Source organism: Harpia harpyja, chromosome 2, assembly GCF_026419915.1.
Source record: "Harpia harpyja isolate bHarHar1 chromosome 2, bHarHar1 primary haplotype, whole genome shotgun sequence".
In the NCBI taxonomy this organism is placed as follows: domain Eukaryota; kingdom Metazoa; phylum Chordata; class Aves; order Accipitriformes; family Accipitridae; genus Harpia; species Harpia harpyja.
The window spans coordinates 81,567,922-81,591,967 of NC_068941.1; the positions used below are offsets into that span (position 1 = coordinate 81,567,922).

The 24,046-nt window shown below is 47.8% G+C and overlaps 1 protein-coding gene across 4 annotated transcripts in view; it reads right to left on the reverse strand.

Moving 5' to 3' along the window:
• FGFR3 (fibroblast growth factor receptor 3) overlaps positions 1-1,283 on the reverse strand; it is a 58,445-nt gene extending 57,162 nt beyond the window's left edge. For all 4 annotated transcript variants that reach the window (XM_052780689.1, XM_052780688.1, XM_052780687.1 and 1 more), the window contains exons 1-2: positions 1,183-1,283; positions 740-968 (exon numbers count right to left, since the gene is read on the reverse strand). In XM_052780689.1, the coding sequence (XP_052636649.1) occupies positions 740-920 (181 nt within the window). In that variant the 5' untranslated portion in view covers positions 921-968; positions 1,183-1,283. The remainder of the gene's footprint in view (positions 1-739; positions 969-1,182) is intronic.
• Positions 1,284-24,046: the final 22,763 nt, after the last annotated feature.

Genomic DNA, 24,046 nt, shown 5'->3' on the forward strand with positions numbered 1-24,046 from the left:
ACAGGGACTCAGGTAGCAGCTGAGGCGTATCAGAGAGACACGACGTTTCAAACTCGCCATATATTATTTGGGGGGAAAAAAACCCAAAACAAAAACCCAACAGCTTTTGTCCGACGTGTTAACTTTTCTTCCCTTGCAACTGCAGTGCTGCCACTCGAGGGGAGATCTGTACCGGCTTCCCCGAAACGCTGTTCCCTTCTCAGCACGGCCGCAGTTATTCAGCTGCGATCCAGCCTGTGCCTTCCCGGGGCTGTCGCAACTCCAGTTTTGCTCCCGAGATGTGGGTACAAATGTCCCTTCCGTACTTTTCCCACCCGAACACGCACAGCTAGAGCACTTCAGATGTGCGCCGAAGATGCGCGCTACGCATCTGCGGAGGCATCTTTCCTTCCCCGACTGCAGTTATAAAGGCAGCCACGGGTCAAACCCGGGGTGTTGCATGTACTGCTACCGCTGGGAGGGGACTCCTGCGAGACGGGGATCGTCTTAAAAGCAGTTTTTTCCCTCCTGGGCGCCTCTGCCGCTTGCCCGAGCCGCGGCGAGAGTAGGACCACCCCGGCCCGGCTGCCACCTCCCCGGCCCCGGCGTTTGTAACTCCCGCTCCGGCGGTCTCCCTCCACTCTCCGAGGGAAGGGGGGGGTGGGTGTCCTAGCGCTAAACCCGGCACCCCGCCGCGGCCGACATCCCCCCCGGCCCCAGCCGCAGCGCGGAGCACGTGTGCGCGGCCGCGCAGCCTTACCTGCCGGCTGCCCGCCGCTCCTCTCCGCCGCCGCCGCCGCCGCCCCGCCGCCCCGCCGCGCCGCCGGCATCCCGCCGACGGCCGCCGCCAGGCACAGGCACCAGACGGAGCCCCAGGCCGCCCGCATGCCTCCGGCGCGGCGCCGGGGCAGCGCGGCCGCCGCACCGCCCGCCTCAGACATCCCCCGGTCGCATGCTGCCGCCGCTCACCGCTCCGCTCCGCCGCCGCGCTGCCGGGAGAGGGAGAGAGGCGCTCAGGGGGAGGAGGAAACCCCCCCGCCCCTGGTGCCGACACGGAGGAGAAAAAGGAAAAAAAAAACCAAAACCAAACAGTAAAAAGGAAAAATAATAGTAAAAAGGGGGGGAAAAAGTCGGGGAGGGGGAGGTAAAAAAGCGCAAGGGGACGCGCGCAGCCCGGGCGCCGAGCGGCGGCGGGGCGCCTACCTGCGCAAGCCCCGCGGCCGGCCGCGCACCGCGCATGGAGAGAGGGAGCGAGCGCGCCCGCAGGAGCCGCCGCCACCGCCGCCCGCCCGCCCGCCTGCCCGCCCGCCGCCGCGGCGCTCCTGCGTCTGCTCGGCGCGGCGCGGGCGCGGAGCGGGGCGGCCGCGATGTCCCCGCCCGCCGGGCCGGGCCGCCCGCCCCAGCCGCCCCGCCCCGCCCCGCCGCCGCCGCCGCCGCGGGGGGCCGCGCCCGCCGCCCGCTCCGCTCCGCGCCCGGCCCCCGGGGCTGCGAGGGGACGGGGGACGGGGGGAGGACTCGGTCGGGAGGGGGAAGGGGGCGGCCGGGTGCCGCTCGGGGCGGGCGGCGGTTCTGCCGCGGCGCTCTCCCGCCAGGTTGCCGGGGTGAAGCAGGCACCCTTTCCCCGGATAGATGGGAGTAAAGTTGGCGCAAAACCCCACGGCAGCGGGGGTCCGGGTTGCGGCTCCAGAGGGGCACCGTGTGCCGCGAAACACACCCGTGGGTTTTCTTATGCTGGCCCTGCAACAGCGCGGTTTCTGAAAAAGGGGCGGTGGGAAGGGGCTGAAGGGGGATCCGTGGGTCGGGGGTGGCACGGAAGGTGCATGGAACACTTGGGCTCAGCCCGAGGACTCCCACAGCAAGTGGGCACCGCACCCACTCCCCTGGCAGGGTTGCCACGCTGTACCCCAAAGCGAAGCCGCGAGCGTGCAACCGGCTTCAAGCACCCTGACTTCACCCACCAAACACCCAGAATCGCTGTGCTTTATTGATGGGAGTGGTCACAGCCTCCACGGACTGGGCATGTTTGCTGCCGCTGACTGGACCAGCTACTTTAATAAGATCTGATTAAAGGTCACTTGTATCTAGTTATAACTACAATGATCAAGTCGCTATCGTAGTTATGGTTTGGGATATCGTGGTCATCTCAGAGACCCCTGACAAGACCAAGTTGTCTAAGTGACACGCATCAGTTATTGCTGACAAGCGATCCGAGCTGCTTCGTACAGAGAAGTCACAGCTCTGCTTTAATCCCCCTTGACGTAGCAGCTCGTTCACGGAAAACAGATGCAAATACTATCAGCGCCGAAAACGCTGTGCATAGGGGACCCAAAAAACCCAACCTGCGGAACAGTCAAGCCGAGGCTGTTCAGGTCAGAGAAATTGGGCAAAAAGCTGGGGCAGTGTGGAGGTTTGGCTTTCAGCGAGGGCGTACGGCCGCCGTGGAGGGCTCGGAGTTCGCGCCGTTGTCGCTGCAGCCGGGATCTGTCTTGACACCTTTATCAGGCACAGAGACTCTGACATCTCAATACTGTTGCATTGTGTGGGGAAGCATTGAGACGGGGCTGTGGCGAGGAAATCCTACATGTCAGCAGAGACCCTTGCCAGTGACACCGCCAGTTTAAACGAAAACAATGGGGGGAAAAGCAGACATATAAATAAAATGTGGTTATTTCACCGTCACAGAGATGGCTTGGCAGCGTGTCAAACTGCACGACGCTTGCTCTCACAACTGCTGTGCTGGAGGTGCCAGAAAATCGATAAAAATAAAAGCAGCAATAGCAGCATAAACTGTAACACTGCATGAGTTGTTACTGTTGTTATTTTGAAGATGACTTTTGCAAAAGCAGGGCCAAATTCTGATCTCATGTAAAGTCAGCACGGTAAGAGCAACACCCGGTATTGTTACTATGATGATCCCCATTTTCCAAGAGGAAAGCAGCAAAGAAGGATCAGGAGCTTTCCCTAAGCCCACAGCTAAAATAGAAACATAAGTGAGAATTCAGGGTGGTTTCTCATGCTGTGACTGTGTTTCGGAAGCACCACAGTGACGGTTCCACCATTGCCAGGTGAAGGCAAACGCTTTCGTGATGTTCCTGGAGTGGGGTAATAGGCTGGAAACGGCCGATCCGAACCCAGGGAGTTTTAAGGTTGCTGGGAGATGTAAAAGGTCTGCATCTCAGACCAAGTCAGCTCAGCCCTTTAATGGTTTTGAACTGGTTTTCATTTGGAGGAAAACTAAAAGCTTATAACATTTGGAAGCCCTTTACAACAGGAAATCAAAGGGGGATTGAGATAGTCCTGTATAAAGGACTTCAAGGTTTGCAGTTTTCCCTAGAGCGGGATATTTTTAGGTTTCCCATTTATTAACCTCTGGTGCAGCACACTCACGTGGGGCTGGGGAGCACAGACCCGATTTAAGTGCGCATTTTCTGATGCTGCTTCGTCACTGCGGTGGCCGCCAGAACAGAGCCCGGGATGTAGTGCTGTGCGGCAAAAACTACGGCTCTGGACTGTGTCTCAGCCACTTTCTTACTATAAAAAAAAATCCACGTACATAGACCAGTAAAGCCTGCGCAATACAATTGCATTTATTTTAGGACTATTATGCCATAAGCTGCATATTAGCCCTAAAGTTTTCCTTCCCCCACAAGCTAGGAGCGTGCACTCCCCTTCATGCAGGGATACTCTCGCTGCCAATGTGTTTGTTCTCCTTTTACCCTTTATAAACATTCCCTTCCCAGAACTTTGTATTTGTTTATCCCCTTAATATCCAGAGCTGTCAGTGATGAAAATCAAACCCCTTTCGGCAGCTCAGGGATGGTGAGTGGCTGCACTTTTCCGAGCAAGCAGCTGAAATACAACATGGTCAGCGGTGCTCTCGGTGTCCAAGCCTGTCACCGTCACGCTCCCACGACACCTCCATCTGCCCGGACCCTGCCGGGGGCTCGACCACTGAGAGCAGCTGTCCTGGGAAGAGATTTGGGGGCCTGGGGGAGTCAGCATGGCTAAAACCCCTCTCTGCCTTCGTGCCTCTCCAAAGCCCTGCCTGAGAGGGAGGCTGCTAATCTCTCTCTCTGAAAGTGCAACCTGTTGATAGTCTCAAAATAAGCTAAAGGCAGGCTGCTGTCAGCAAAATCGGCTCCAGGCGTGAATGCTTTGAGCAGTCCCTTCTGCCTCTCCGTCCAGAAGATGGGGACGGGACAGGCTGTGAGATGTCTGTCCAAAAACCCTTGGGGCTGAGGCTCCTCGTGAGTCACCTCTGGTGACATTGCTGGAGGAGAGCGTGTGATGCGGTGGGGCGCGGTGGCACGAGCCGCTTCCCTTCCTCCCGCAATTCCTCCCGTTCACTGTTGCAAGCCACTCGCCTGAACATCCGAGCTGTCGCATTTAGCAAAGCAGACAGCGGAGCCCAGGGACTGCCCTGCGCTGTCACAGCGCTGGGCTCTGTAAGGATCTTGCAAAAACGATACTGGGGACCGGTACCCCTCTACATCCCCATCAGTGGATCCTTGCAGAACTTACTTCCTTAGCAGGCAGAAAGTGATCCCTGAATCAATACTGAGTTGGAACAAAGTTGGAGCAAAAATACGCTGGGCAAGTTTGATCAGAGATGTGGTCACATGAATCTCTGAATCACATCAGGTTAGGTACACACAAAAAATATCACCAAATATTTCTTATCAAAACTGGGACTTATCAGCCTACTTGTGAGCCAGACGGAGCGTTGCAGCCCCGCAGTGCTGTAACAAGCTGTTCTTTTGGCCCAATGGACCGTTACAAGCTCGCATTAAACTGAATTGAAATATTGGCTTGGAGGTCAGTGTCAGTGTGTGTGAGTAAAAGCCCAAGCTGTCCACCCTTAGCATCCAAGGGTTAAATAGTATCAGTGGATGCAGATGCTGGGGTACATTTTACAGAGCTCATGTCACTATCCATTTATATCAATAAGGTGCATTGGAATGGCTAAACCTTTTTTTATTAGCTAGCCAGCCCAAAGGACCGCGATTCCAGGCAGGTTTATTGAATTTCAAGCCGATAGTCGTTGTTGCTAAGATTAAGGATCCAGATGATTGTCAGGGTAAACATTGCAAGAGGTTAAGCCACCCTGTGAAGGCTCTCTCTGTGCTTGCACCCTCTGCAAGCTGGTTGCAACACAACCTCATCCTGTGGGATTCATTTCCCACCGAACAGCATGGACAGATGAGGAATGCAGGGCTCTGCAAGGGGCAAGTTGTTTGATTTGAAGTGAAATAAGCAGCAATGAGTGAGCTGGAGAGACACAGCGAGTCTCTTCTGCGAGAGCTGCATACGGGGAGGTGCTGGCAGAAGTGAAATAATTTGGCAGCCTGGAGAGCAAAGCAGACGATTGGAGAAAGCAGAGAGAGGGGAAAAAAAAAAAACCCAAACCAAAACTGGAGAGAGCCTGTGGAGGGTGTGAGAAGCAAAGATTTAAAATCAGACCTTGAAATAATGCTGACTCAGCAGAGCAGCTGTGTGTGCAGCCGGGGACTGCACCAGGGTCACAAGCGGCTCTCGGAGGTGCCATTGACTGCCAGCGCAGGCTGGGTATTCCCTGTCCTTGGAATAAACCAAGACAATGCTCTGGAGCCTGGAGAGAAGACAGAGATCACTTCTGCCTGCCAGACCTATGCGTGCTGTCACCATGTGGGACATTTCCAGCAAACATGGGCTGGAGCATTGCACTTGCGGGTGTAGCAGGACACTTTACTTTGCAGGGTGTTTGAAATGAAGCCACAACCTCTTTAATCCCCCACCAGCCTGTGCAGACTGATACCTGCGAGGAGAAACCACACGCTCCAAAGATGAGCTTCTGGGAGCCCGATGGCTGTACTTAGTCTTCTTTCCTGGATGCGACCAGAGACCACCAAAAGGCACACCGGCTGCCTGCCACTGCCTGTCCACCCCAGCTGCCCACCCGCAGCAAGGGGGTACGGAAACACCCCTCGTCTTCAGCCCTTCGGAGATGTCACACGTCAGGCTCTTCCCCACGTCCTGGCCCTGCTGTATGTCCTGGTGGCCACATCCCTACCCTCCTTTCTCAAGGGGCTTTTCCCCTGCTCTGCCCCACTCCGAGGTAGGGAAAGGAATGCATCGTGAGCGGTGTGGGAGCTTTCAGGATAAGCAGCCACATCCTAAAATAAATATGAGCTGAGGGCTTTCATCTATTAGGGATGGCAGAATTTTAGTCAATATTAGGGCATTATTGCTACAACTTTCAAGCAAGCTCTTTCTCAGTGGCACGTTGTCTTACTTCAGGGGAAGGCTCAAATAGGGGGACAAATCAGCCATTCTTAATTCTGCTTTAATACAGCCTGTGTGCTCCTGCAAGACAGTGCTGACAGTGCTGCGTCTGACCAGCCCAGCCACATCTAGAGCCTGATTTGTATGGCTATCTCCTTGCAATTCCTGTGGTAGTTTTCGTTTTCCAAAGAGCATGGCGCAAGCTCCGCCCTAGGTATATTCCGCTGCAGAGATAAAGTGGGTGGATCAGACACATATCGGTGTATTAAATATACAGCACATGTTACAGAATTGAGTGGCTCTATAGCTTTTACTGGCCTTTGAAATAAGAAGCAACATACATATGTATTCCAGATCCTATATGCACATCCAACAGCTTTGGAGTGGAAAAGCAATTGAGGATCTCAGGATACTTTATAAACAGAGATAACCCTATAGGGGGTAGTTAAGTGTTATTATCCCCATGGTACAGTCGGTCACTCCAAAGCCCAGGAAGGTGAACTGCCTTCCTAAATGCCAACTCCTGGTCTGCAGCTTGGCTTGTGGGACCACGTCCAGCTCTGTCATAATAAAGTGATAACTACCCCAGGGATCTTGTGCTTTTGCAGAAATGTGATTCCCCTCACGCAGCGTGCTGGATGTCCAGATCAAACATCATGAAGAATGCAACCTGTGGTCAGGGAGGTTTGGCCTCCGCCAGCCCTGAAAGGCCTCTGCATAGTAATTGTGGCATAAATCATTTCATTCATCAATAAGAGAAAAACATTTGTGGTGTGGAAAGCAGCAGTTACATAAGAAATTGGATAGGAGGCAGGTAGGTATTGACTTTAAGATGTTGCATGGAGCCAATGCCTTTAATCAACAAGGGAAATGTTTGAATGTTAATAGAACTAACAATGAAACCGGAGTCGTGTTTTGACAAGTATTTCCAAACATTCCAGGAACACTGCGATGCTCTAGCAGCCTCTTTCCTAGGGAGGGAATTGATTGCTCAAGTTATAGTGCAGTTTGCAACGCGCAAACAGCCTTGCCAGCGCCTGCCGAGCTGGGATGCTGAGGTGGGCAGGGATGGGCGGTGGTCCTGGCAGCACTGGGGGAGATGGGCAAATGAATATTTTGAACAAATGAGAGCGCTTTCTTCCTAAACTGGACAAACATCCTGCAGGCTGCTTAGAAGAGAAGTGAACTCAATGCTGCGAGCTGTTCCTGGGATAGAAATTCTGTTCTTTATTATCCTTTTATATGAAGAAATTGCTCACGATGCATTTTTCCAGAACTTGGTGATGTTCCCCCTCCTCTGTTGCATTTTGCCCCACTTTTTTTGTGTATACTTTTAACACAGGTCAGCTCTATCTGTTCCGAAAGAAAAGCTGGAGTCACTTAAAACGTGACCAGAAGAGTGCTGGGGACAGATCCGTTGTTGAGGATCAGCCCTGCAAGGCCTGCATGGCTTTGCCGTTCTTTTCACAGCCGATTTTGCTTTAGGTCAATAGATCAGATGAATCATTAATAAGCATTTGGAAACAGGGGATGTCAGGTACCGCTGATCTTGAGCACCGTGTAAAAGATTCACTGACCAGTCAAAGGTTTTTATTTATGGAGAAGACCCAAGGTTTACCCCCAGATTTGCCATTAACTGCGTGACTCTAGAAACTCCCCACTCTCTTTGAGCACCTCCTGCCTCTGCAATGCTTTGTCACCCATGTCTACTTAGGTTGAAAAACCCACATAACTTCAAGAGAAGTTAGCAAAGCACCTGAGTTAGGAACCTGATTGGACCTGTGCTGTCCCTATGGTCAACGGAGAGAGCTAGATAACTCCAGAATATGACTTTTTGAACTTAAATTGCTTCTGGTGGTGCCTGTCTCTGTACGCTGATAAAGGAGGGATCCTGGATGCTCAGCTGCTGAAGGGGGGGCGTTTTCACCCCATTTTAGCAGCCTGCGGTGTTGCTTTCTGTGGGTGGAGGGAGGCTTCGGGGCTTTGCTGTGGGGGTGTAAAGAGAAACAGTATGCCCCTTGGCCCATGAGCACTGGCTGGAAGTGCCGGAGCTGGTCCAAGGTGCAAGATCCACGGTGGCTGAAGGCTTTGTTTCTCCAAACCACCACCTTGCCTGAGGTCAGGGTCTGCCCCCTCCATTTCACACACAGCGCTGTTTCGCATTTGTGCATCACCTTTAAATCTGAAAGATCATAGAATCATAGAATATCTCAAGTTGGAAGGGACCCTTAAGGATTGTCAAGTCCACCTCCCAAGATCACATTTCTCTGCAAGTCACAAATATATCTCCAATAGTAGTGAAAGGTAAATAGATACTTCTGAAGGCATTTTTACAGCATAACTCCAGTCTTCCTTAAAAATACACAGCCAGAATAGCCAGTGGTTTTCAGTCGGTGGTTTTCAATCTTCTTCATTTGACGACATCTACATTTTTTCCAGCAGAGCTTCAGCCCCTTGTATAGTTAAATTGAAGCCTACTGACAACAGGCTTATTTTTCTTGTTAAGTTTTGTAGACCATTCAGAAGAAGTCAGTGTACCCGGAGACCCACAGACTAGAGTGAAACTGGTTGAAAACTACTATATACTTATTCTTCTGTAACTAAATATGATTTTTCTTTTCCATATATTTATACAGACTGTCTACTTCAGTCTCTGTAGTGTCTGGAATCTGTGGACCTGCTAATTAGCGGGGACAAGTTTTGCTCCAAGGCTGAATCTAAATATTATTTAGGCATTTTCAACTATTTAGTGATATCCCTGTGTGGAGTGTAACTACGACAGTAACTGGGAACTAACACTAATGGACAAAATCAAGTTACTCCTCTTAATCATTAGTTTCCTAACTTGATGCAATGAGGGGAAAAAAGAGTTTAAACAAATCAGGAAAATAGCGTTAATTGCCAAAAGGCTTAATGTAGTTTACCCAGAAATTGCTTCTTAATTGCTCATGGTGGGCTCGTGGGACACAGCATGCAAGCAGTGCAGATCTTACCAATTTCTCTAGCCTAGCACTGGAATGCAAACCTCGTTTTTTGGGAGGAAAACTGTACAGAGCTAGGCACTTCAGAAACAACAACAAGCAGGCGGCTGCAGTATCCGCTCTGGTTCATACAAGTCACTTGATTGTGACAGTAAGTTTGTGTCCTTCTCCAAAATTCAGGCGTAGTATTAATCATACGCCATGGTAAGACAAAAGGGTTGCATATTGCCAGGAATATATTAGCTCCTCTTTCAATTGAGAACACAAGTAGGAACTTGGTTGAAAAGGGCATATTTTCTCTGTGGCTGTTGATGCCTCAAACCATAGAAGTATGAAAATATTTGTAATAGTTTGTGTCTTACTATACAGTGGAAGGGGGATAATCCACTCTCAGGCTGGTTTCTCTACAGACAGCTGTGCAGCTAGGCTGCAAGGAATATCTGTACATGTAAATAGTATACCAAAATCAAACGATCTGAACTTTGAAAATATATTCCTTTCTGCAGCTGACAGTGCTAAAGTTAACCTGGGAACGAGACACCACTGTCTGCAAACCAACAGCAAATTAAAACCACTATTTGCTTCCAGCTACCTGACTGGCTTAGGGTAATAAGAAAGACAAGAACACTACAGAAAAGTTATCATTTTTTCTTGAAAGCTGTGTGACAAATTTCCAGTCACTTCTTTGCCAAAATAGTTTCATAAATACTGGAGACATTTGATTTTATCCACCTTGAATTCATAGAAATGTTGAAGCATGTTCTCACAGGTAGCCACAGTTAATCTGTGTAATCTTGAAATGGCTTCCAGCTTTTAGAAGTTTACATTAAGTAAAGATTATCCAATTATAGTTTTCTTTAAAGATAAGAAAGATAAGGTTGATAGAAAGACATGGTAGATGAGTAAAGTATGCTACTTATATTTCATACATTTTTTTCACGGTACGCCATGAGATGAGTCTAAAATTAAAACACAGATTTTGACCACGCGGGAGTGTATGACATAACACAGTAATTGAGGCATAAACACAACAAATGATGACAACCATTGGTCATGAATATTACTGCTACCTAAAACACATCATGGCACTATGGCTTTCATCCAGAGTTATACATTAGCTTTCAAAATGCCTCACTTCATATTTTGATTTCAGCCAATAATTACCTGTGGCCTGACTCAGCCGCTTGAAAATAAATGTTGACTTTTCAGTAAACTGTAAGCATTATCGGAAGGTCCGAAGTCTGACAAATGGCTGGTTATGGATCATTTTGCAGGAGGAATATTGTGTTTGGAGAAATGAGAAGAGCATTCGTAAGTTTGGTGTTAGGAAATGAGCTCATGTGCTAACTTTAAATTCAAGTTCTCTTGGTCTCTGACAATGGGTGAGTTATATTATATTTGCTTCTACCTCACTGCAGCTTTGAAAAATATTCCTTTTGTAAGCAGGCTTGGACGTATTTAAGAAACCTGGTGAATATTGGTCCTGATAAGGCCAAACATTAAGTTAATATCCATTTCAATTGTATCAGTAAAGTGTTTCATGGAATGATTTGAAAAATAAATATTAGTGTAATGTGTCAAACTGGCAATAAGCAGAATTTAAAATAAGGTGGTGTGGCTTATCGTAATGAACCGCCCAGCTGAAAGCAAAACAAAAGCCTACCTGCAAATGAAAATACAGGGTATACCTAAAGGAAATGGTGTTTCACCCGGGGATGCTTAAACTCTGGAGCATCATTTCCATCCATGGAGGGTTGTCCCTGCGGTCGGGTGTACCTGCTCTGCCGCATCCGGGAGGACAGCTGCCCGGATGCTGCCCTGAGCCCACCCTGCTCCGAGAACCTGTGTGGGCAACTGCTGGAAATACATGAATTACACTAAGCAAACAGCATGGCCACATCACCAGTGGCTCATCTGGTTGGAATCAGCAGCTTAAGGCCATGATTTCAGTCCAACATTGGTCTAAAAGGCAACAAATAATAATTTGCCATGGGGATTCCTTGTGCTTTCCTCTTCTTTTCTTTAAGTTCTCTGGCTTCCCTTTCCAATCAACGTCAAATTGAAGAGGCTCTTTCCTTTAGTGATCTTCTGCCGATGTCATGCTGTGTATTTTGCAGATGGTTGAAGGGTTTTCATGTTCTTTGAGAAATGGCTGCCTCGTTGTTTGCATCTGGGGAGCCTGGCAATGGCCGGTGCCCATTGAGCAGAGCTGGAGCAATCCCATCTCCAGCCAGTCCCCGGCTGCCAGCAGATGCCGAAATGCTAACCATATGCTCGGGCCTGAGAGTGAATAAGGAAAATTCCCCAAAACAAACAGTGTCTTGCAGCGTTTTTAACATCGCAAGTGTTTATTTTTTTGCTTGATGATGTTGGAAAACTTTAAAAGATCTGTGAATTTAACTGAATGGGGTCAGTGAAATTTTCAGGGCAAAATTCATTCTGCCAAGAGACTGACACTTATTTGGGAAAAAAATGAGAAAGGTTTGGACTTTAACTGTTTCCTTGTCAAAGGTACTTGGTGGAGGAAGACTGAAAAATGTTATTTTTCCTTTGGTTATTGTGCGCAATAGCCACTTGTCCTTATTCTGGCTCCTTTTATTCTGTCACACTCAGTCTTTTTCCCAGCCTGTACTTGAAATGCCTCAGCCTCACCTGGTATTTGCAATGACCCACATGAGAGTGAATAAAAAGGTTGTACCATTGTCACGCCTGCAGATTTATCTTTACTTATATAAAGCCTCTGTATTTTGGGAGCTGGCTGTGCTCTGACAGCACAGGTCACCTCTAGCAAACTCAAATTAGAAGACCTGATGTTCTTTGGGGAAAAAAAGATGCTGCTGGGCATTACCTGCCCCATGGCAGCGGGGAGCACAGGGGCATCTTGAGGACTGTTATGAGAGAGGATCTGGGGTCAGAGGTGTGAGAGATCCATGCTGAGATCTGCAAAGAAAGTAAGTGGCCTCTAAAAAGGAGAGGTCTTGCCTTGCCAAAATCACCTGGTGTTACTTTTGGGGTACTTGCTTTGGTACTTGCTGTTTTCCGTGTGTCCCACCTTGGTCTGTATTGTATTTTTTACTTCCTGAGGATGCTAAAACCTTAAAGGGAAAGCCCGAGGACTGCAGCTCTGTGAAAAGGCGATAAAAGCTATCCCTTCTCTTCCCCGAAGATGTGTGTATGGCCTTTCCACGTGGGCAGAAAATATAAGAAGTGGGCTCCAGGCGATTTGGGTCAGAATTGGTGAAAAGTTAGTTTTCACTTCTCACCTCTTCATATTCACAATAAGTTTAGAAATTGCCTGCACCAACTCTATTTTTACTTCCAGATGAAAGACATTGCAGGCAGAGGAACTGAACCGAGGGTTTCTCAGAAATGGGAGAAGGTGCAAGAAAACAGGGAGAAGCTGAGTGCGCAGATGGAGTGAGGGTCTCTGCTTACATATTCCTCACAAGGGATCATTTCCACCCACCAATGCAACGCTATACCTTGGCTGTGCAATGTGCCGAGGGAGTACCAGAGCTTAGCAGAAAGGTGAGGATTGTGTCCCGAGTCAGTGCAAATGTGAGGAGAAAACAGCACCGGCATCAAACCACTACGGTGCTTCCTTACAAAGCAGCCAGCCATTGCCCCTGCAGTATCAGGTGCCCTTTGCCCACAGATCTTCCTCATGAAGCGGAGAGGAGGGTTCAAACACTGTCAGTCTCTGCCTCCCTGCTATGACTTCTTTGGGATGCTGTGAATCTTCTAAGTGAGGAGAGGGTTTGATCTTGTTTGTTTGCAGTTATTTTTCTCTGCAGCTCTTCCTCAGGATTTTGTTAGCATTGCAAATTCCCATTTCACAATCAGCATTCTTCCAGCAAGACGGACAAAGGCATTCGAAACTAGCTGCATTTGTCACTAATGCTCGAGCTGGATGAAACACAGGGCTGGATCCTCTCAAGGGAGGTTACGCCATAAGTCCATCCACCCCAGGGGAGCTGCGTTGATTTACCACAGCTGAGGATCCCCTTGGTGGAATTTAATCTGGTGAAGCTTTGGTGATGCTCTGATCAAAGGCAGCCCCTGCGGAGGCCAAATTCAAAAGGCTGAAGGAGGGAAACACCATGCTCTTGGGGCGTGCTTCCTTAGGAGATGGCCGGAGAGTCTGGGCTCAGCCTGTTGCACAGCAATGCTGTTGCAGATAACAACCATCTGCATACTTGGCAGTCTCTCTCCAGTTGCATGTCCACCCCTGAGGCAATCGCTGTCCCTTGGATGGCCTGTTAGACCAGGTTTAGGCAGTACTGATAAGATTAAAGAGGTGAAAGAAAAGATAGGGCGTTTGCCCTTGAAAGCGCATTTGCTCAAGGGCCATTACCCAAAGCAGTGCTGGGGAAGCCCTTTGCTCCCAGCTCTGCGCCTGGGCGGCCGTGTCCACCTCGAGGGTACGGCAAGCAGGACCAGGCAGGTTGCTCGAGCAGCTGGGAGCGTGGCTGCTTCCATGCAGACATGTTCTTGGGGGTCCAGCAGGTTTTAAACTCTCAGTTGATGCTCCAGCATCAAACTGGTTGCAAATTAGCAGCTAGTGGTGATATTTTCAAAAAGCGGGCTGGTTTGTGTTTACCCAGCTGAGCTTCAGTCACTTAGTTTTAGCTCTGAAGGCACTGAAGGGCAGTAGTGGAAACAAGCTGAAAAATGAATTATTTCCTTTTGTCTTCAGTGCTTCTGCTTAACCACTTACAAGACTTTGAAGAATCTGCATTTGGATGCTTCCCTCACCATCAGGCGCTTAAGGCAACTTTTTGGTCATCCCTGTCTAGCTTGAGCTGCTCTTTGCATGTCCTCGGAGTTGCTTAAACCCCATAAATGTTCCCTCCCAGCTTTCTTTGATGAGTGGCTTGCAGCCATCCCCATCTGTGTTTTTTTTCCAATTGTCTGGTGGCAGGACGGTCTCTGTGGATTCTCTGCTTTCATTTTTAGCACATATCTGCTGTGTGCCTCTCCCTTACTGGGTGATGCTGGAGACTCACATCTGATGAACTGTCAGAGTCCACTCTGCCGTCACTGTTGTGTCCGTAACACAGAGCAGACTGATCCAAACCATGTATCTTTAGCAGCAGGTACAGGTTCAAAATAGTGGCAAAACCCACCCAAAGAACAGGGTAAGTATGTGGGTAGTTACCCCCCAGTGCTGCTGGGTTAGACTGCTGTTGATTCAGCGTTTAAAGCTTCTTCAGGGTATGTCTACTACAGGTTATCTATCTCCACTATAGGGGAGCCTTGATCAAGTTCTGCACTGTCTGCAATAAATTCATTTAATCAGATACATCATTCTTCCCAAGGAACTTGCATCCAAAGTAATTTGGCTGGCTCTTTCAACCTTCAGAGGGTTTTTCTGGTTTTCTACCCATTTCTTAACACGGGAATAACATAGGAACTGGAGCCTCAGTGATGGGACTTTAAGCTGTAGATTTTTGAGGCTCAAATCTTGGTTAACACTGCTGTGCTGACTGCAGATGTGATTTCCTTCCAGACATTCCTACTGAGCTGCACATTGCTGCCAAGATATGTAAATTGCCTCACTTAGATTCCTTTGCTTTCTAATATCACATCAAGTTAGGCATTACCTGGCTTCTCGTTAAGTTTGCTTTTTTTTATAGCTAATTATTTAACCTCCTCTTTTGCTGATCTGGACAACATTTTGAGCTCTCCTTATATGTCAGTACAGCTTTCATCTAAAAAACTGCACTGCTAGTAAAATCTAAGTGATGTAGGGTACTGCTGCTGAGCCACATAAGGCCTGTGTTGCATCTGTGTACGCTTTTTCTCCCGCTGAAGTCCTGGGCAATGCCAAGGAGGAGAGGTGAAGGAAAACATCCTCGTGTGACGTCAGTGCCTGTGTGAAGGCATTTGACTACGCACTCTGCACCTTGATGTAAAACATTAATAATGCTCATTCGTTTTGCTGGCATAGAGAAACAGGGTGAATCACAACAATGACATTAGCTGAGACAAATAAAGAGTATTTAACAAGGCCTTCAAAGCCAGTGACCTCTGTAGATATGCCACAGTCAATACTGCTGGTCATATTTTACTAGCATCATTCATACAGAGAAGCATCTCTTTCCTTAAATAGACCAGCTAACTTTAGGGAAAGAACCTGGAAGAGTAAAGTCCAGGTAACAGTTTGAAGGTGAATCTCTCTCCCATGGAAACAACTAAGTTAAGCACCTCAAAGCCTCAAATGGGAATCAGTTCAAGCAATCTGAGTCTGACCTTGAGTGATTGTTCTTCAAACCCTGTGTGGCAAACATGTTAGATTTTCTTTACAAAAGGAAGGTGGATATTTGATGACAAAGCTTTTTCTCAGTTGTTTAATTAAGACAATTAATGATTAATTTCATCAGCAGTTTCTATTTTCTTTGTTGGTGGCCTGTGGCTGAAGGACAGCAAAGGTCCTGCTGGCTCAAAGCATCTCAGTGCTGGGAACCACTTATTGTGCTTTAGCTTTTGTCAGCATTTCCAATAATTTGACCAATTTCTCATATGAATTATTCACCCTCCCTCTTCCCCCAGCAATCGATATTTGCAGCAGCATATTTCTTTGGGTGAGCTGGACCTTTCCAGTTAATTTGGGTGCCCGTGGACTATGGCTGGGCCACAGCAGTGTGCTTCTTCAGAAGAAAATAAAAATGAAAGTCCCAGGATGCACAGATCCTTTAAATGCTTTTGGGACCCTCCAGTCTCCAAAGACCATGGGTCTGCTTGCAAGATTTGTCCATATGCCACTTGTTCTTGCTTATGGAACTTGTATGTTTAACTTCTGGGCTTCCAGAAAGATACCAGTGTAAGAAATAGTGCTGAAATTTATGTTTTACTTTAAGTTCACTATCATGTCCTGCTTTGAGCACTTTAGAAACTCCTCACCTAATCAAAACTGAAGGTAAAACATTTCTGTAGAAAAGGTACTCAGGAACACAACATCCACCAGCCCATGGCTCTGTCAACCCCCCCGCCGAAGCTCTGTCTATAGCAGTGTCTAAAGCTGTACCCCATCACGGCTGCAGGTTTTTTTTCATCAGGGGGTATGGGTGAGTATGTCTCTAAGTATATAAACTACAGTCTTGTATCAAAAAATGCATTTGAAGAGTGGGATGTATCATCTCACTCAATTTTGAGTGACTACAAGTTTGTCTTCAAGTAGTTACTTTATAGGGGTAGGCATCCCCTCCAAAGGGAGCAGGACTGGTGTCCCCCACAGGGTGAGTGGCAGAGCTCCTGGGACCTCATGAAGGGGATTTTCAGACTCCTTGGATACATCCAGGGAATGTCCTAGACTGAAACATTGCTGGCTTTAGGTCAAAAAGTTGATTCAGTAGAAGTCTAAACTTCTGTCTTTATGGTGTTTAGGAAACATCCTGATTTACTTAATTTAAACAAAGGCAGATATCCGGTTAAAATCCCTGGAGCTGCAGCCAATAAGTGCCTTATTTCAGCACTGTGCTTGCAACGACGGCTACCCACCATAAAAACACAGTTCAGGGGAATAAAAGTATTAAGAAAATAAGTGGATGTAATACTTGAATTAGATGCAGATTTGAAATATGTGAGGAAAGATGGAGCAAGTAGAAAGAGCTGACAAAGAATAAATAGACAGAACCTGGAAACAGCATGCTTAAACCAAGCTGCTGCATAGGGTGTGTTTTTATCTTGTATATGTGGTTTCTTCCCTCCCACTGAGTAGGTGAGAAAGGGACTTGCACCACCAGCCTCCTCAGAAAGAGTCTGTGAAAGGGTAGAGAGCATGAGGAGCTGCAAAAGGAGCTGCAGGAGAAGACCTCACTGTTGTCAGTGGATGCACTGATGAAGTTTGGCTGTGGGCAGGTTAGGGACAGTGATGAGGTGATTTGAGGCACATTAATGCCTTCTCAGGCTACACCTGCAAATTGTCCATACCTGCTGGCCAGCCAGATACTTCATTGTCTCCAGCACCATTATCTAAGTATCTCACTAACATGAATGGGTCTGTCAATACACATTATCATGGTTTTGGAAAGGTGGGGAGAGGTTAGATGGTCCTGCCTGGGCTCATACCAGAGATCTGGCATAAACCCCCAATCTCCTCAAACCCACATCTTAAAGAAACGTGTATATGAAACTGTAAAAAATTTGGGTTGTAAGAGACCTTGAGAGGTCAATGAGTCCCAGCCCCTCCATTGCTTAATGAAAATAGTCGATCTTGCCCCTCTCCTTTACATAGCTCTGGGCCAGGGAGGCAATGGGTGTTGATTCCTGCAGCCTTTCTGCGTGCCGAGTATGTTCTGAAAGCTGTGGCTGGGCATCTACCTACCTGTGGACAAATTATTTCTCTTCTTTAGCTGAGTTAAAGCAGAGCAGCAAAGAAGATGCAACTGCTGTGGTGGAGCTGGTGTTTTGGCACAGCCTTACCGAGAGATGCTGGTGCTTCAAAAGGTCTTGTGTCTTTAGGTTCTTTGGATGAAAAGCACTTCAGACCATGCCTTCCTTTAGCCTGGTGTCAACAGAGAGGGGAACACGCCATGGGACAAGTCCTTCCTGCTTTCAGAAATGAAACTGGTTTGGTAGTGGGCTAGGTGGAGGAGGGTGGTTTCTTGGTTTATTTTCTGTCTCTAGTGGCTGGGGTTTTCCAAGGCACTTCTCCAGTTAGGAAATCACATGTGAGAAAACAGTCTGACTGCAGCCCAGAATCGCACCCTTTGTCGTTGCTGTTGTTGGGACTGAAGAGATCATCAGAGAGTCGATGGGTCTGGACAGATGGCAGGATCAGATTTGGTGTCCCCTGCTTGGGTGCTTTGTAGCGAGTGACTCCAGCACTGCTAGACTTGAGTCATGTTCTTTCCTTTGCTTTAGGGTAATGATACTCACTGGAGTCATCCTGGCTCTGAGGTTAGACTCATCTGGTATAAAAAAAGGCGAGTTCAGAACAGGCCACCCTCAGACTCTAAACAAGAATGCTGTCGCTCAGTTTATGAATTCAAGATGTCAGGTTTTACATCCCGAGATCTATTTTCTGCTATGGTTTCTATTCAAGAAGGGCTGTGCCTGTGTAATGAGTAGCAGCTGATGAGGTCTTACAGCTCAGCATTACGCAACCGAAATCAATAGCACGTATGCAGGAGCCCCTGGCATGGCACAGTGAGGCATAAAACCTGGGGCCAGTCCCATTTCTGGGGCCTCCACATCATCCCTGTGCCTGTCTGACATCTCTTGTGTATGGACAGGGACAGGTTTTTTTGCCTTTTCTCCCAAACAGAGGGCAAGCCATGAAACCTGACCCTCCTGATTTTCTTTCCAAAACCCCTAAAATCTATTGGTCAGGATACTACGGTGCCCCTGGGGACAGAGCTGTGCCTTAGCAGTGACCGTGCCTCATCCTCCAGGCAAGGTAAGTCTTGTGGGTGCAGATAATATCATTTATTAGATCTTTTAGTTTGGTCTAATAAAAGAGCTCACCTCTCCCCACATCTGGTTCGTGTCCTGAGGGCACTGTGGGTACCACAGCACCTAACCACCCTGACTGGGATCAAAAAGCCCAGACCCCACAGGAACCCTCCTCGCAGCCAATTCAATGTGGTCTCTCTTAATCCCCTTGATCTTGCTAATTCCCCCAAGAAAAGGGTGCCAGGGAGCTGATGAGTTGCTCTAGGTAAACAATGGCATTTCAGGTTCCAAGAATGATAAATAAATTGCTTCAGGTCAAACCAAAACAAATTATCTGCATTTTCTTGGCAAACTGGGGAAAAAAGGAAAAGATCCCTGTAGGGTCAACCCCAAATAGTTTCTTCAGTCCAAACCCAAAATGTTTTATTGTATTTATTAACCTTTTCATTTAACTTTGTTTTCTTTTAATTTATATTTGTCTGTAAAACAAAAAGGCTGTTTTGAGACATGAATGTAAAAATGTTGAAATGAAACATTTCGGTATTTCAGAAAAAACCCAACCCATTTTGTTTAGAAGATGTTGAAACAATGTGTTTCGAAATTTTTTCAAAATTCCCCTCCCACTCTTTTCTCTTTCTTCCTTCCCCCCCCCCCGAAACTATTAGCTCAGATCACCCTGAATTTGCAAAGAATTTAATTTTCCAAAATCTTGGATTTCTGGCGTACTTGCTGTTAAGTCAAAAAAACCCCCAAACAAATAAAAAATGCCCTGTGGTACCTGTGAGAACCGGTTCTGGATGTTGCTGTGATACCAGTGAGGGAGGGAAGAGTGGCTGGGTACCTCTGAGATGGTGGACATTCCATCAGCCCAGGGCATGGGCAGTAGATAGCTCTGCCTTTAAAACCTTTCTTGCAACCGTTACATCAAGATAGGTTTCCCCCACTCTGGGATGTGAATGCCAAATTGGTGTTGCCTTCCTGTCCTCCTCTTCAGCAGTCCAAGCCTCCAGCAAACCTGGTGGGAAAGGTGACTTGCTTACTAGCTCAAAGCGAGGAGCTCCCCAGCGATGTAGGAAGGGTGATGCAGTTGGTGAGATCGTTGCTTGGTATCGCTGAGAAATTCTTGAGGAGTAGCAACTCCAGCAGGTTTGTTGGTGCGATGCATTTACATGTTGAGTTTTGTTGGCCGTTTGCAGAAGACAGGGTCATTCCAGCAAAGCCAGCTGCTGCTTGGCAGAAGGTGTCACGTAGTTTGCAACCCAGCCCAACACATGCAACACCAGCCACACAGGTGGGAGGTATTTGTGGTTCGATATACATCACAAGAAGCATGCTGCTGGTGGCAGATGTAGGACAAGTGAGTTTGTGATAATTACGTTTAACCCATTTCCACAAGCCTTGTGGTGCAATCTGCTTGGAGCTGATCCTGGCCATTTGGCCTTGCTGTGTGGTCAAATGCGTCTTTCAGATAAAAGGGCCTGGGATGTCACTGCCTTGGAAAGTGCAGTCCAGGATGCTCATGAGCATCACAGCAAGCTTCACCATGTGTTATGCCCTGAGGGGTGCAGCCCTGGGTTATATGTCTCTAAACAGGGTACCCTCTCCTTGCAACACCCAAAATGGAAAGAAAAGAAGGAGGAGGAGAAGGCGAAGGAGCATGACCCCTGGTGAGATCACTGTCTCATATCATACGGGCTATGAGAGACGAAAGCCAGCTTTGAAGATGACTGCTTTCACTCATACCCAGCTGCTATTCAGACCTTTCTCTCTTCTCCTCTGTGCTTGTATTGCCCCTGCTCTGTTCTTGCCCACAAGAACAATGAATGACATGAAATATGAGAGCGAGGATAATAAAAAAAAAAAAGAAGTGTTTTTTTCTTTGAATAAAGCAACAAAGTAGCCAACAAATTGGTTCTTTGAAACCGATGGGGTGGAAGGAGTCAACTGGAAATAATTTTTGCTATACAGCCTTAAGACCTTTTCCCTGGCAAACAAGTCATGTATTTTCTTTTGCATTTATAAACACCAAGTTGCCTTTTTATTTCAGTAAGTTTGGGCAAGTAAGAACAGATTAGTCTGTGGGGCAAAGGGTGGTGGCAGTGGTGGGGAGTATAAGCGTAGTTAGTTTTTTTTTTACTCTGATGTGAGAGAGAGCTTAGTGAACGCAGGGGTGTGTGTGATGGGGAGGGATGAGGTTATTGTGTACGATGGTGCTGCGTGCCCCTCACACGTGTGGAAAAATGAGACGTCCGTGGTCCTCGTTGGCGTGCAGGGCGACCCCAACCATCTGCAACTCCCCCAGGGAAATTTTGAGGCCGTGTCCTTGTTGCTGCCAGATTTTTACTTTTCGTCTCTATATTCATAGACAAGAGTATCTTCTGCCACAGTAACAGCAAAGTTTGGTTACAAACTCCGGTGCACCCCTGTTCTAGGGGTATTTGCTGTGATGGCTGTAGGCACATGACATGACTGCGAGGACAGGGAATCGTGTTTCACCCCTGAGAGAAGAGTTACAGCTCCACAGAGGCATTTAAGGGGCAGCAAGTGGGAAGATGCATGGCTCAGCCATGGCATGGGTGCTTCAGGGTCTGCCAGCCCCGTGCATCCCACCCTCACTGGTGATTTGGACCTCTGGACCTCTGCCAGAGCCCTGCCATCCCACCTTCTGCTGAAATTAAGTGACTCAACCAGGATCATGCAGGAAGTTTGTGGCAAGGGGGTGAGCCCAGAACCTCCCTCCTTCCCTTCCCCTCCTTTCCTAACCACAGTACTAGTCCTTTTTCTTTAATCTGCTGGTTCACACGCAGCACAGTGGTGCACACATGCATTGAAGGGGTGTAGGATATGACTGAAGGAGGATACAAGGAAGAAATTCGGTTTCAGTAGCATTTCACACCCACATCGCACCACTTGGAATAACTGCATGCAGTGCAGAGCAGTGGAGAAATGGGCTCCCTTACCATGGGACTATTATATTACATATCCCATAAAACAAGCCCTTCATTTTGTTCATTAAAATCAGGCGTGCTTGTTTGTTGGAGTTCAACTGTACAGTATTTCTTCTATTTGTGGGTTTAGCTATAAAACCGAAAGAAAACTTTTCTTATGGTTAATTTTCCTTTTAATTGCTTGTAGTGCAGTCCTTCTGACTCCAGACCATTTCTGTAATTACTGGACCACATTCTTCCCCCTGTACCTCTTTTATAGGGTAGGAGTTCTATTTGCCTCCCCTGCATCCAGAATCCTTGTTGAGATGAAGCTATAGAAATGTAACCACAAATTAAGGCTGTCAGCTCTTGTACTCATGTGTTTGTTATTCCTGTTGCCAAGTTGAAAACGGCCTTCCCTTTTTTTTTCTCCAGAAATAGAATAAAATTTAAAAAAAATCCAATCAAGCCAACTTTCTTACAGTCTGGGTCTGAGGTTGGATGGAGAGGCTGTGCTCTGGTTGCAGCGAGAGGATGGGGACTCCAAAGCAGTGGGGTGAGAGTCCTACCTTGCCCACCAAGTTTCTGTGTGACCTGTGGCTCGTCACAGCAGGCAGGGCTTCATGGCAGAGCAAAGTGATGCTGGGCACACCGGCCTTCCCAGGCTCCCCGTCCAAGCAGAGCTCCTTCTCTGTCCTGCTCCAGGCCATAGACCCTGGCTCCATTGTCAAACCATCTGGGCAGTGTTTCACAGTTCTTTGTAGCTCAGTAACACCAAGCTGGTTTTCAGGGATAGTTGGCGATGTCTGCTCTTCAGGGCAGGCGAAGGACATCATAGGAAGGCAGTATTTGGGATGTTTTTAGTCTGCACTCCCACTGCAGAAGGAAAGCAGCACCTCAGCTCCAACCCCAGCTAGCCGTGTTTCTGTCTTTCATCAACCTCCTTCCCCCTTTTTGGGCTGTTGGTGCCTCAAGTCATTTTTTACTGTGCCCGAGACCGTTCTCTGCTGAGGGCTCAGCTCACTACAGCTATGCACAGTATAAGGAAAAATGGAATTTCACTCTCAGTGCCTTCGTGTTTCCAAATGTGATCTCAAGGCATGACTTCAAGACTGGATTAAACCAACCCGCAGGACCTGCACCCTAATTTTGAACAGTCCAAACTGCACTGAATCAAATTCCCGTTGGTTTGGCTGAAGTTCAGTTACTGCTGCCAGCAAGGTGGCAGAGGACTCCCCAGGACTGAAGAATTCCTGCCATGGGTTAGATCAGCCATGAGCAAGCATGACTGGCAGTAACTTGGGTGAAACAAGTTGACAAGCCCAGATCAGCTCCTACCTCTACATTCATCTGCCCCTATAATTACAGGAAAAGAGCAGGTTTGCCACAATGGTGTAGCAGGTGGGCCAATAACGAAACGTCATGAGGATAGACTCTCTCAGAGCATGCAGGGAGACTCAGCATCTGCTCATGATATGAGAGCATCTAGCAATGCCAGTCTGGACTCCTGTGGGGTTAAATCCTGGAGGAACTGTGGATGTCTTTCCAAGAAAGCACAGCGAGCCTCCATGGGCATATTACTGCAGAGAGGCAGCGGATGGGGCAGGCACGTTACAGCTGAGCGCTTCACAGGCATTTACCCCAACCAGAAACTGCCCAGATGTGGCTGGTCCTGTTGAAAAGGATGTGGTGGCCATGCCGGTTGGGTTGGAGGTAGGTGTCTCTGGTCACCCTGCAGTGGGCACCACAAGGGACACTGCCCAGTCTGCACATCGGAGTCCTTGGGCAGCAGTGGCTGTAAAACCCAGGTCGCACCCAGCCAGGGAGGGGATGTGACTCCTCTAAGGGTGCGACACCGGGAGAGGTCTCTAACGGTTCCCATTTTTCACCTCGGTCTGCTGTCTGGTCTCAGCTGTGGATCTTGAGTCTCTCTTCTTGCGCTTTTGCCATTTGTCTCTGAGCTTGCGACAGCTTGGTTCATGCTCCAAGGTAATGCTTATTTACTGGCAGTAGGTTCAGTAGTTGCTGGGGTAGGCAAGTTATTTACAGAGTTCCTATTTCCTAATAGTCTTATAATGCAGCCCACTGTTGACAGTTTATTTGAAAAGTCACTCTTCATATATAAACATGTTCCAGTCAGTTATTATTTGCTTTTCTAACTCCTGTTATCAATAGAATTTATTATTAACACCCCTCCCCACTTCATTAGAAAATGTTGTTCTGGAATATTTGTGTGTCTGCAAATGATAAATATTGAGATTTCTGCTTTTTATATTTGTGAAAGGGCAATTCATTTATTCAAGTACTCAACTTTTGACCCGATCTTTGGAGTAGTCACTTCTGCTGGTTGAATTATTCATTGTGAATAAATTATCCCATGAATTTATCCCCCCCTGCCTTTTTTTTTTTCCCCCTGTTTGTGAAGCGTATGCTGAGTGATCCTGATTTCTGAGAACAGAACAGTCATTTGCGAGAATTTGCTGAATAGTTGCATACCCGATG